Source organism: Littorina saxatilis, linkage group LG5 (assembly GCF_037325665.1).
Source record: "Littorina saxatilis isolate snail1 linkage group LG5, US_GU_Lsax_2.0, whole genome shotgun sequence".
Lineage (NCBI taxonomy): Eukaryota > Metazoa > Mollusca > Gastropoda > Littorinimorpha > Littorinidae > Littorina > Littorina saxatilis.
The window spans coordinates 41,495,654-41,510,214 of record NC_090249.1 but is presented as its reverse complement, the minus strand read 5'-3'; the positions used below and the strand labels follow the sequence as shown (position 1 = coordinate 41,510,214).

The following is a 14,561-nucleotide window of genomic DNA, read 5'->3' as shown; positions in this document are numbered from 1 at the left end:
ACACATTTTTTTCTGTCATCTTGACACAAAAAGGCGCGGGCACACACGCTCAAACACACGCACACAACAGGCTCGCGCGCCAGCACAAACACACTCAAAATAGATAGACACACACAGACATCCGTGAACAAACGCTCGCATATAAACAAACACATGGACACCAGCAGGAAATGAACACACAAACAACAAGCAAACAAAACCAAATAAACGTTTTCATTTTGTCCAGCAGGAGCGATTTTTGTGCAGTGTGTATGTGCGTGTGCGTGTGTGTGCGTGTGTGTGTGTGTGTGCGTGCGTGTGTGCGTGCGTGCATGCGCGCGCGTGTATATGTACGTGTGCGTACGTGCGTGCTTGCTTGTTTGCTTGCGCGCGTGTGTGTGTGTGTGTGTGTGTGTGTGTATGTGTGTGTGTGTGATGTGCGTGTGAGGCTTACGTTCTTTTTCCTTGACACCAAAGAAGACCGTGAGGCAGCACACCAAGTAGAGCCCCACTACGATGAAGGATCCTGTCCGGTACGCCCATTCCTGTAGTGAAAACATTCCATTCATAAACTGTTCCGGAGACGAAATGAAATATACCAGTATTGCAATTCACAACCGACCCTGCGTCAAAGTACATAGTCAACGAACTGCAACACGACTGGCTATTCTCAACATTGACGCGTACGGCATTTTAACGCGATGTTTCGGCGACAAGTTTTAACAGCTGGATATTTTGTATGTTCTCCTTCATCCATCTATCCACAAACAAACATCCATCTATTCATCCATCCATCTATCCAAACCCACCCACCAGTCCGTGTATTCCGCCTGTCTGCTACTTCTCATAAACCTGATCTGCATGTCTTGTATAGTCTAGGGTTTTCTGGTTCATCAATCCAACCCCCATCGATTCGTCCGTCCTTGTATCCATCCATCCATCCATCCATACATACTCGGCACGGTTGGCCTAGTGGTAAGGCGTCCGCCCCGTGATCGGGAGGTCGTGGGTTCGAACCCCGGCCGGGTCATACCTAAGACTTTAAAATTGGCAATCTAGTGGCTGCTCCGCCTGGCGTCTGGCATTATGGGGTTAGTGCTAGGACTGGTTGGTCCGGTGTCAGAATAATGTGACTGGGTGAGACATGAAGCCTGTGCTGCGACTTCTGTCTTGTGTGTGGCGCACGTTATATATGTCAAAGCAGCACCGCCCTCGATATGGCCCTTCGTGGTCGGCTGGGCGTTAAGCAAACAAACAAACAAATCCATACATACTCGACATACGTAATCACCTGGTCTATCATGTCCTGTATGGTCCGTTTTTTCTCGATGTCCTCCTCCCCGTTGCAGCGTGTGTCGGCCACCAGCTGTCCCTGGATGACCACAGCGGCCAGCACCCCGACCGCCTCGAACACCATCCCTGACCAACACATACAGCATTGTTGAAAGGGCATGCACACTCCCTCCTCCCGAAGACAGTACTATCACATGACCGCCACCAAGAAAACAAAGTTAAGAAGGGGACAAGAAAAATGTTCATTCAAAATGAACAGCGTCGATGCAATGTCCACCAAAGATTTATTTTGGGAAGTGTTAAAAGGTTAGGGTCAAAAGTCAATGAATTGCATGTTGTGCTGGATATATAAATTGTTTATTTCAGTCAATGCTTGCTATGAATTGATCAAACAGCCACAAGAAAAAACAAGTCGCGTAAGGCGAAATTACTACATTTAGTCAAGCTGTGGAACTCACAGAATGAAACTGAACGTAGTCCGCCGCTAGTGCAAAAGGCAGTGAAAGTGACGAGCCTGTTTGGCGCGGTAACGGTTGCGCTGTGCTTCATAGCACGCTTTACTGTACCTCTCTTCGTTTTAACTTTCTGAGCGTGTTTTTAATCCAAACATATCATATCTATATGTTTTTGGAATCAGGAACCGACAAGGAATAAGATGAAATAGTTTTTAAAACGATTTCGGAAATTTAATTTTGATCATAATTTTTATATTTTTAATTTTCAGAGCTTGTTTTTAATCCAAATATAACATATTTATATGTTTTTGGAATCAGAAAAGGATGAAGAATAAGATGAACGTAAATTTGGATCGTTTTATAATTTATTTATTTTTTTACAATTTTCAGATTTTTAATGACCAAAGTCATTGATTAATTTTTAAGCCACCAAACTGAAATGCAATACGGAAGTCCGGCCTTCGTCGAAGATTGCTTGGCCAAAATTTCAATCAATTTGATTGAAAAATGAGGGTGTGACAGTGCAGCCTCAACTTGTACAAAAAAGCCGGATATGACGTCATAAAAGACGTTTATAAAAAAATAAAAAAAATAAAAACGTCCTGGAATATCATTCTCAGGAAGTCTCATGTCAAATTTCAAAAAGATCGGTCCAGTAGTTTAGTCTGAATCGTTCTACACACACACACACAGACAGACACACACACACACACACACACACACACACACACACACACACACACACACACACACACACACACACACACACACACACACGCACATACACCAAGACCCTCGTCTCGATTCCCCCCTCTATATTAAGACATTTAGTAAAAACTTTTTAATTAAAAAATAGAGCTTGTTTGAAACAGGTAGAAAGGAAGAGTTGATATTGCAATATCTGTACGTGGGAATGTGGTGAAAAAGAGTGCTAAAAGTAGTAAGTCGGCCTCAGATCCATTTCAAATATTTATTGCAGAAAAACAAAATACAAATTAAAAACAAAACCACAGAACCATTACCAGGTGTCATAGGAATGTTTGAAAACAATAGTTTTAATTTTACACTGTAAATACAGGAATCAGAATTAAACACCTCAAATTGGCACATGCATAATGAATCACCTGGAATTGCAACAGGGAGATACTGAAGTAATTGGAAACAAACACTTGAAATTGACAGAGAAACAATTGAAAATATATTACTGACATGAGCGTACAATATTTTAATGGAAGTGCATTTTTAGCACGAAGCATCCGCAGGAGGATGCACTAACAATTACATAGTGCCACAAAATGTGTACGGACATTTCACAACCGTGCATTATTAGCGCGAAACACGTCCTCTCGGTTGGTCTCGGATTGACTCGGCTCCTCTCGGTCTTTTTTTTTGGTGTGTCTTTTTTTCTTTTCCTTATGGTCGGAGTGGTATATTTATGTACATCTTAGATTAAAAAAAAACAAGTCGCGTAAGGCGAAAATACAATATTTAGTCAAGTAGCTGTCGAACTCACAGAATGAAACTGAACGCAACGCAACGCAGCAAGACCGTATACTCGTAGCATCGTCACTCCACCGCCCGTGGCAAAGGCAGTGCACGTGGAATTGACAAGAAGAGCGGGGTATTCGTTGCGCTGAGAAGGATAGCACGCTTTTCTGTACCTCTCTTTGTTTTAACTTTCTGAGCGTGTTTTTAATCCAAACATATCATATCTATATATTTTTGGAATCAGGAACGGACAAGGAATAAGATGAAAGTGTTTTTAAATTGATTTGGAAAAAAAAAATGTGATAATAATTTTTATATATTTAATTTTCAGAGCTTGTTTTTAATCCGAATATAACATATTTATATGTTTTTGGAATCAGCAAATGATGGAGAATAAGATAAACGTAAATTTGGATCGTTTTATAAATTTTTATTTTTTTTTACAATTTTCAGATTTTTAATGACCAAAGTCATTAATTAATTTTTAAGCCACCAAGCTGAAATGCAATACCGAACCCCGGGCTTCGTTGAAGAGTACTTGACCAAAATTTCAACCAATTTGGTTGAAAAATGAGGGCGTGACAGTGCCGCCTCAACTTTCACGAAAAGCCGGATATGACGTCATCAAAGACATTTATCAAAAAAATGAAAAAAACGTATGGGGATTTCATACCCAGGAACTCTCATGTCAAATTTCATAAAGATCGGTCCAGTAGTTTAGTCTGAATCGCTCTACACACACACACACACACACGCACGCACGCACGCACGCACACACATACGCACATACACCACGACCCTCGTTTCGATTCCCCCTCGATGTTAAAATATTTAGTCAAAACTTGACTAAATATAAAAACCACCCGAAAGCTGTGTTTAATCGTTTCGCGTAAATTGTACATTTTTTTTCAGCTTTGAAATTGTTTTGGCTTGGAGAGTCAGCGCGCTTTGGCTTGGAGACTAATTCTCCACAGGCACGTTCTTCCCAACCACAGATACCAGCGTCGTCCGCGACGCTGGAAAAAAGGAGAAGGAGGGAGGAGAAGGAGAAGAGGGAGGAGGTTGTGGAAGAGTAGAGGAAGGAGGACGTACATAGAGGGAAAGACGGAAAGGAAGAAGGACAAGGAGAGGTAGGAGGAAAAGGAGGAGATGGAGAAGCAGGGGGAAAAGGGGAGAGGGAGAAGGATGATGATGATGATGATGATGATGATGATGATGATGATGATGATGATGATGATGATGATGACGACGACGACAACGACGACGACGACGACGGTGATTCTGATGACAATGATGATGATGATGCTACCGCAGCTGCTAAAAATGACGATGATAATGACGACGATGACAGTGATTCTGAGGATGATGATAATGATGATGATGACGATGATGATGCTACTGCTGCTTCTGCTGCTGATGATGATGACGAAGACGAAGACAACGAAGACGAAGACAACGACGATGTTGATGATGATGATGATGATGATGATGATGATGATGATGATGATGATGATGATGATGATGATGATGATGCAGCGGATGAAAGATTATCAAGAGGTAATAAATGAAAATCAGAACAGGTTGAAGTGGACGCATAAGTGAAAACCATGAGCAGTACTCACGGAAAGCTGTGACGGAGTCCCGCTCTTTCTGTTTGGTTGTGACGAGCATTGTCAATGACGTGTAGGGAACGTGAAGACACTGCACATCCACAAACACACGGACACCTTGTGGAATAGTCACACACAAAACAAAATTGGCAGAATGGTAAACAGGTAGACAAAAATACAGACAGAGAAAGTCGTAGACATATATATACACGCACAGTCAGTAAGACAGACAGGCAGACAGGAAGTCAGACAGCAGACGCTCGCACGCACCCACGCACGTACACACACACAGACAGACACACACACAGACACACAGACAGACACACACACACACACACACACACACACACACACACACACACACACACACACACACAGAGTACTCTTACAGGAAATAAATCCATACAGTAGCATGCACCGTACCATGTCAACCATTACTGGCTTGGTCAAAAGTCAAGTTGTTTCCCTTTGAATCGACCTTTTTGTCGGCCCTTTCACTCCCACCCTTTCTCAAACTGTTAACCTTAATTAGGTTGCAAATAGTTCCTGTTTATCTAAAAATCAGAATTTCACTCCGAAAGCGCCGAAATAAGATGTCTCACTCACGGACAGAAATCCCTCAAAAAGACAGAACATGACGAGGTAGTATCCCAGCCTCCCCTCCATGCTGATGTCAGTTGTCGGGTTGCGTCCTTCTTCTATTTCTTCCTTGTACTTGCCTGGCACGTAGAACAACAGGAAGTAGGTGCTGACAGCAAACGGTGCGGAGAACAGAATCCTGAAAAAAAGACAACAGAATCCTGAACAGAGAATAGACGGAATCCTGAACAACGATCATATTCCTTAACAGAGAACAGAATCCTGAACAGAGAATAGACGGAATCCTGAACAACGAACATATACCTGAACAGAGAACAGAATCCTGAACAGATAACAGAATCCTAAACAGAGAACAGATTATTGTCCAGAGAACAAAGTCATGTACAACTACAAAGGACAGAATACTGTGCAAATAACAGAATCCTTTACAAAGAACAGAATCTTGAACAGAGAACAGAATTTTGTACAGAGAAAAGAATCCCGTACAAGTACAAAGAACAGAATAATTGCAAAGAATAACAGAATCCTGTACAGAGAACAGAATCATGTACAAATAACAGAATCTTGTGTTGGTGTTCGTCCTTCGTTGTCGAAGACGACCGCAGATTCATGGAACGCTTGGATGCCTGGTCTGATGGGTCCGGAGTAAGCTGATGAGGCCTATCCGGGCCAGGAAGCCTCTCACACATGTAGGACACATGTACCACACCGGTGACACTGTGACGGTTCCCCTACGCTTTGTGTTCGGTGCCCTGACCCTTTGTGTTCGGTTCCCACTCGGTTCCCACACGCCAAAATTCGCGGACAAAACATCCATTTATGGTAGTATTACGCAATGTTGCTCTCTGAGAATGGTCTTGTTAGATCTGTGAGTGTTTACACTACATGCCTAGGTGCTGTTGGATTGAAGGTTTTTGATATTTTAGCCGTTATTAGGTAGAATGCCTTCCACTTTACTGCAAAACTGCATAATTCGTAGCATCGGCAAGAAATATCCTACCAAAAAATGCCTGCTTGGAACTGTCCGTGGTCCAGCAAAAAGTTCAACATGTCTGTAGCAGACAGCCCAAGTTTCAAGATTGTAGGGCCATCCAAACAGCCGTAATGATAAAAACAACAAAAGTAGTCAGTGAAATTGGCTGTGTTCGGTCCCCCCACACTTTTGTGACGTAGGCGTGACGGTTCCCATAATTCATTGTGTCGGTCCCCACTTTCTGTGTCGGACCCCACTTTCGACCTAATTTCTCTGTGACGGACCCCACAACCAGCCTATTTTGTGTCGGTCCCCACACCTTCTTGGATTTATGACTTGCTGGTTACTTGTATCATTGTATTCATTGAATCTAATTGTCTCGGAGTTATTTTTCAGCAAAAACCGGCAAGGCAGCACCTTTTGTGATACCAAGTAAGTCAGATGACATCAGTATGTGTGTGTGTGTGTGAGAGAGAGAGAGAGAGAGAGAGAGAGAGAGAGAGAGAGAGAGAGAGAGAGAGAGAGAGAGAGAGAGAGAGAGAGAGAGAGAGAGAGAGAGAGAGAGAGAGAGAGAGAGAGAGAGAGTTGTGTTTCCGTACCCGCGACAGCGTTTTTCCAGCGGCGCGACGAAAATCAAGCACATAGAAAATGACCAGGAGTGTTTCCACGCGTCGCGACAAGCGGCAAGCGACGCGATTTTTTTGAAAGGGTCTTGGAGCGATTTTTTCGCGTTGTCGCGCGGCAACGCGGGAGTTTACAGATTTTACCGCATGTTTAAAACGCAAGTACGGAAACACGTCACGCGTTTGCGCGCGTTTTCTTTTGTCGCTGCCGCTGTCGCGGGTACGGAAACAGAACTTACCGCGAGTACGACACTACCGCGAGTACGACACTACCGCGAGTATAACACTACCGCGTGTCACACTACCACGAGTATAACATTACCGCGTGTCATTTTATGACTTCCATGGCTGAAGGCAAAGGTTGAAATGTTTCCTTGAAAAAGGCCTGGTCTGTTCTCTGAACACTAATTCAATGTTTGTCATGCTAACCAAGAACTCAAAACGATCACAACACACTATCAGAATACATATAGAATGGGTTGCTTCCAATCAAAGTTAGAACACAAACTCACAAGAAGTAAGTTTGCATGCGTTCTCTCTACGGTTATGGTACTCGCGGTTGTGGTACGCGCGGTAGTGTGACACGCGGCAGTGTTATACTCGCGGTAGTGTCGTACTCGCGGTAGTGTGACACGCGGTAGTGTTACACGCGGTAGTGTCGTACTCGCGGTAGTGTGACACGCGGTAGTGACGCTCGCGGTAGTGTCGCATAACCGGAGTGATCTGGAAAGGTGTCAATCTCTCTCTCTCTCTCTCTCTCTCTCTCTCTCTCTCTCTCTCTCTCTCTCTCTCTCTATCTCTCTCTCTCTCTCACACACACACACACACACACACACACACACACATACTGATGTCATCTGACTTACTTGGTATCACAAAAGGTGCTGCCTTGCCGGTTTTTGCTGAAAAATAACTCCGAGACAATTAGATTCAATGAATACAATGATACAAGTAACCGGCAAGTCATAAATCCAAGAAGGTGTGGGGACCGACACAAAATAGGCTGGTTGTGGGGTCCGTCACAGAGAAAATAGGTCGAAAGTGGGGTCCGACACAGAAAGTGGGGACCGACACAATGAATTATGGGAACCGTCACGCCTACGTCACAAAAGTGTGGGGGGACCGAACACAGCCAATTTCACTGACTACTTTTGTTGTTTTTATTATTACGGCTGTTTGGATGGCCCTACAATCTTGAAACTTGGGCTGTCTGCTACAGACATGTTGAACTTTTTGCTGGACCACGGACAGTTCCAAGCAGGCATTTTTTGGTAGGATATTTCTTGCCGATGCTACGAATTATGCAGTTTTGCAGTAAAGTGGAAGGCATTCTACCTAATAACGGCTAAAATATCAAAAACCTTCAATCCAACAGCACCTAGGCATGTAGTGTAAACACTCACAGATCTAACAAGACCATTCTCAGAGAGCAACATTGCGTAATACTACCATAAATGGATGTTTTGTCCGCGAATTTTGGCGTGTGGGAACCGAACACAAAGGGTCAGGGCACCGAACACAAAGCGTAGGGGAACCGTCACAGTGTCACCGGTGTGTGTACACATAGGAAGGTTCGGCTGCTGAGGTACTGGTAAATCTAGCTTCGCGGAGTGTACGCTTTTACTCTGCAACATTAGTTCTTCTGTCTTCTGCGGTCTAGGCACCATTGGTCTATTCTGGGCAGGCTGCTCCCAGGAGTAGACCTGAATGTCGAAGTTTTTCAGAGACGCTTTTCGAGTGTCCTCGAACCTCTTTTTCTCACCCTCGAGCAGCACACTTTCCCTGACAGATTTTGCTGTAGAGAAGCTGCTCTGGGATGCGGTGATCCCGCTGTGGAAGACATGCCCAGCCCATCTCACCTAGCTGGACCTTCTGCAAGAGGGTGTGCACGGCCTGCTGTAGCACCTCGGTGTAAGGTGTCTTGTCTGGCCATGCCGGGATGTGCAGGAGGCTCCGGAGACACCTCATGTGGAATTGGTTGAGTTGTCTCACATGTGTCCTGGAGACTGTCCAGGATTCACAGACATACATGATAGGAGGGTTGTGAGAACAGCTGCGCGGCAGACTTTCAGCTTGGCAGCAAAGCTCCTCTGCGTTTCCGCACATTCTCCCGTAGTCTGCCTAAAGTCGTGCTGGCTTTGGCGGTCCTGCTGTTGACCTCATCGTCGATGTTTACTGCTCAGTCTTGTAAGAGTGCTGCCGAGGTCATGTAGAAGAACATGCCAACTGTCTCTAGTTTATGTCCGTTCACGGTTACCTGGGGTTCTCGGTACGGTTTTCCGTGGGCAGGCTGGTGTATGACCTCACACACACACACACATACGCGCGCGCGCGCATGCATACACACACACACACACACACACTCACACACACACACACTCACAAAAACACACACACACCTATACCAACTCCCACTCCTTCAGCGGGCTTCTAATGATTAATTCCAACAGGATCTTGTTAAAACACACGCACGCACGCATGCTCGCACGCACGCACACACTGGCGCACGCACGCACACACTGACACTGACACACACACACACACACGCAGTCTCTCACAGCCCCAGCTCCCCCCCCCTCCTCTCTTAACTGCACGGAACTTACCAAGGTCGAAGTCGTCCCCATCGTGTGCGCGTTCGCTGCACGAGGAAGCCGCACGTGGGGTCCGTGACGGCGTCCCACGCTTTGCCACTGAACAGCACAATGGCCACGTAACCAGGTCGCAGCTGAAACAACCACACATCGCCGCAATTAAATTTGGTAAGCTTATGTCCATATGAAAAGAAAACGGAATGGGAATGGTGTTACGTCCGGCCCAAATCCATCTTTTTTGTAGGGGAAGGGCCCCAAATATGGGTCACTTCTTGTTGCATGCTTATAAAATTAATGCAACTAGCTTGTTTTCTCGCGAAGAAGTTTCACTTTGTTATTGGTAGTTGTTCTCTCTTCAGTTAACCGTTATGCCTCATTAGCCTTGATAGACATTCAGCAAAAATGAGAGTACAGAAAAATGGACAGTCTAATATATGGATCAGTGAAAAGGCCATCACAAATCACTTAAATTGAAAAACTATACTCCAACATAACATGATACGACTCAGTGTGCGAGTCAGAAGTATGATTATGTTATCCTACCTCCGCCACCTCGAGGAGAAAGATGTTGAGGAAGAAGCCAATAACAGTGGTGGTCATCTGGTAAGGCACCCCTCCCACAGCGAAACACAGTTTTTGCCACAGCGGCAGGAGCGTCTCCTCTGGTTCTGGATCCGTCATCCTCATGTACTGTTACAACAATTTACAGTCGTGTATGTCATGAAGGAATACAACCTTTTGTTAATGAAGACTGTGGTTGACGTTGGATTCCTTTAATGAGTTCGAAGGCTTTAACAATTCTGCATGAATAAGTAGATTACAAAAAACTAAAACAAGAAGGGCAAAGCCCATACGACTCACATGCTTGACCTTTACATGACCTTGACCTTCAGTTAAACCTAGCAATGTCATCATACACTAAGAACTGCTTTACACATTTTTCCTACCAAAATACATGTGACCTTGACCCAAGGTCAAGGTCATCCAAGGTCATGCAACACAAAGCTGTTAATTCAAGACATAGGAAGTACAATGGTGCTTATTGGCTCTTTCTACCATGAGATATGGTCACTTTTAGTGGTTCACTACCTTATTTTGGTCACATTTCATAAGGGTCAAAGTGACCTTGACCTTGATCATATGTGACCAAATGTGTCTCATGATGAAAGCATAACATGTGCCCCACATAATTTTTAAGTTTGAAACAGTTATCTTCCATAGTTCAGGGTCAAGGTCACTTCAAAATATGTATACAATCCAACTTTGAAGAGCTCCTGTGACCTTGACCTTGAAGCAAGGTAAACCAAACTGGTATCAAAAGATGGGGCTTACTTTGCCCTATATATCATATATAGGTGAGGTATTAAATCTCAAAAACTTCAGAGAAAATGGGGAAAATGTGAAAAATAGCTGTTTTTTAGACAACATTTATGGCCCCTGCGACCTTGACCTTGAAGCAAGGTCAAGATGCTATGTATGTTTTTTGGGGCCTTGTCATCATACACCATCTTGCCAAATTTGGTACTGATAGACTGAATAGTGTCCAAGAAATATCCAAAGTTAAAGTTTTCCGGACGGACGGACGGACGGACGGACGGACGCCGGGACGGACGGACGGACGGACGACTCGGGTGAGTACATAGACTCACTTTTGCTTCGCATGTGAGTCAAAAAACTAAAACAAATAAACAACAACAACAACAACAATAACAACAACAACAACAACGTACACATAAGCGCGTGCATAACCATACACATACGTTACATATCGTCTGCACGACCCCCACCAGTTGGAAGGCTTCAACAATCCCCCCCCCCCCCCCCCCCTCTAACCCAACCCCCTCGCAACACAGAAGCAAGAAAATCCCCATTGGCGAATTGTGCACCGACAGAACCATACACAGACACACCAAGAAAAATGTTCATTCAAAATGAACAGCGTCGATGCAATGTCCACCAAAGATTTATTTTGGGAAGTGTTAAAGGTTAGGGTCAAAAGTTAATGAATTGCATGTTGTGCTGGATATATAAATTGTTTATTTCAGTCAATGCTTGATTCATAAGTACATTTTTCAGCATGGTGCATCTACAGGAGGGTGCTCCAACAATGATGCATAGTGCCAACATTTAGCGCAAACTTTTCACAACAGTGCATTATTACCACAAAGCGCATACAGCGATTATATAGTAGCAAGTTGCACTAAACATTTGAACAAAATGCATTTTGTTCAAATGTTAACAGCACAGCACCAAGTTTTGCATAAGTGCACAACAGCACTGACCATTTCACAAAAGTGCATTACAGCTGTGACAATTTTACAAAAGTGCATTGACCATTTCAGGCAGATGGCTAACATGCAGATTTCGCTTTTGTCTGTCTTTCTTTGAAAAGTAGGCATGTTCAAGATCGATGAAGTCATGAGCAATTGGGTTAGATGACAGAAAAGATTCAAAAACGTCAGATTCAGTTAGATGACAGAAAAGATTCAAAAACTTCAGATTCAGTGTTTTGGGCACTGTTGAACAGGAACATTCTCTCCTGTTCAACAAATGTGGGTTCAATTCAAAAGCAACATTGTCACAGATAGGCTAGTGTTACATTTCTGTAAAGTTTCAAAAACATCTTCCATGTTTTGGTTACTGTTGAACAGAGGCATATTTTCCTGTTCAAAAAAGTCTGACACAAATTGTCGTAGTTGTGGGTTAAGGTTCGATCTATACTGTCCTTCAAACGAGTCGTAGAACCGTCATTGTCACAGATAGTGTTACATTTCTGTTTTACATTCAAACGAGTCGTAGAAGTAGTAGTACATTTGCGTTTGGTTGTTTTTTCTTTTAGATTCCTGTCACTCATACTAGCAGTATTGATTGAGGTACATAAATCTGTTGATGTACAGGGATGACTTGTTTGTAATGAATCCTTGTTTCCTCCACATTGAGTTTGCATTGCAGTTGGACAGAAATGAACAGGTGTTAATTGATAAACACATTGATAATGGCTTTTGAGAAAATCAATCAATTCTGCAAAGGAATTAACTTGATGACATCAAAACTGCAGCGCCATTTGAAGAATGGTTACCATTTCTGTTTCTTTGATGGGAATCAAACAAATAAAAACATTGACTATCCAAGTTACCATGAATGGCAATGGTTGACTCCTGAAAAGTACCAAGGATATAATTTGAGACGATAATGCAATCCCTCCTCAAGGTCAGTCAACTCAAAACCTTCATCATTCGCAACATCAGTAGGCAACACAGCGGGATTCGTATGTCCAGAAATCATGTCGAAAAAATATTACATTTCAAAAGCATGTCCAACCACAGTTGTTGGCAAGTGTTCGTGTCCGAAGTAGCCTTCAGTGTGTGTATATGTATTCATGTGACAGAGAACGTGACCTCATTGTTCAATCCTCTCTCTCTCTTCTTTCTCATTCGAACGCACACACGCAAGAACGTAGCCTACGCACGCATGCACGCGCACGCACACGCACACACACACACACACACACACCCCGCTGACGCACACGGCAAACCACGCACACACACACTGACTGTCGGCAAGCATCTCTTTTTGTTTTCTTTACCTTTGTTTATTGTGTTTTCGATATTTGTGTTTATTTTTTGCTTGACTTATCTGTTTTATTTTAATGTTTGCTATCCACATCGTGTGATAAATGTTTCTTCTCAGTCTCCGAGTCAGTTTAGTTTCTGCACGCCGCTTTGGTACTCCTTGTTTTTCTTTCTGGTGTTTTGTGCGCGACTGATTTGCGGATTTATTTTTATTCCTTTCATATGCAGTTGAAGTGTTGTGGGTGTTATTGTCTGTATATGCTATGTTGCGTCTGTGTATGCCTACAAGAATTTTGGGTGTAATGTGCCTGTGGTCTGCTCGCAGTCGAGCACAGAAAACATGGCGGCGCCCTGCAGGCAAATTCGTGGAAAGTCTTCCCGACCGCAGATACCAGCGTCGTCCGCGACGCTGGAATAAACTTCACAGACTGACAGACAGACAGACAGACAGGCAAGCCAACAGACAGATAGACACAGACACACACAGAGACACACTGAGACAGAAATTGGCTCGCGCACACACACACACACACACACACACACACACACACGTGTAATAACTCACTCTTTTCCCTTGATTCGCCATTGTGACGCACGCACGCACGCACACACACACACACACACGCACGTTTAATAACTCACTCTTTTCCCGCCTTGATTCGCCATTATGACGCACGCACGCACACATACACACACGCACGCACACGGCGCAACACACACACACACACACACACACCACACACACACACACACACACACACGTTTAATAACTCACTCTTTTCCCTTGATTCGCCATTGTGACGAGCTGTGAGTATGTATACCTATGACCCCAAGTGAGGTAACGGAGTACAGTACAAAGTCGCCGGCACTTCGATCACACTGGCACAGATATGCTGAGAATTTGAACTCAAAACAACAAACAAACAACACGTCTCAGCGAAGGTCAATTATCTTCGGGGTCGACTTTACTTCCACGATGCTGTCCTTGTGTGAGTCATGGTCGTAAAAGGCTCTCAGGGACCTCAACAATTAGAAATCAACTGCTGATGTCGAGACTCAACTATGTCACGAGTCGTGAGTGATCACTAAAAGCAAACTTCAAGCCCTTTACGATAATGAGCGGTGCAGTGTTTACTCTGTTGACATCAATTCTAACTGCGAAGCGTTTGGCAGTTGAGTGCGATACTCTGAGGTGCGTATGTAACTGAACTCGACTGAAATGATAAACAAACGCAGGCCTTTTAAAGGGTCAGTGGTGATAACATGATATCAGCAAGGCTTGGAACAGAATGATTTTCTGTACCTGTCAGGTTCATAGGCAAAGAACATTAGCACGCTGATAACTGCTGGTCACGGGTTGTGAGCGTGTTCGCTTAA

The 14,561-nt window shown here is 43.9% G+C and overlaps 1 protein-coding gene across 1 annotated transcript in view; it reads right to left on the bottom strand.

Annotated features, from left to right (window-relative positions):
- LOC138967149 (sodium-dependent lysophosphatidylcholine symporter 1-A-like) overlaps nt 1–14,561 on the bottom strand; it is a gene marked incomplete in the record, with an annotated part of 22,361 nt that extends 7,800 nt beyond the window's left edge. Inside the window, 7 exon segments of the mRNA XM_070339651.1 lie at nt 434–524; nt 1,271–1,398; nt 4,838–4,916; nt 5,432–5,603; nt 9,625–9,746; nt 10,156–10,302; nt 13,960–14,561. Of these exon segments, the coding sequence (XP_070195752.1) occupies nt 434–524; nt 1,271–1,398; nt 4,838–4,916; nt 5,432–5,603; nt 9,625–9,746; nt 10,156–10,302; nt 13,960–13,980 (760 nt within the window).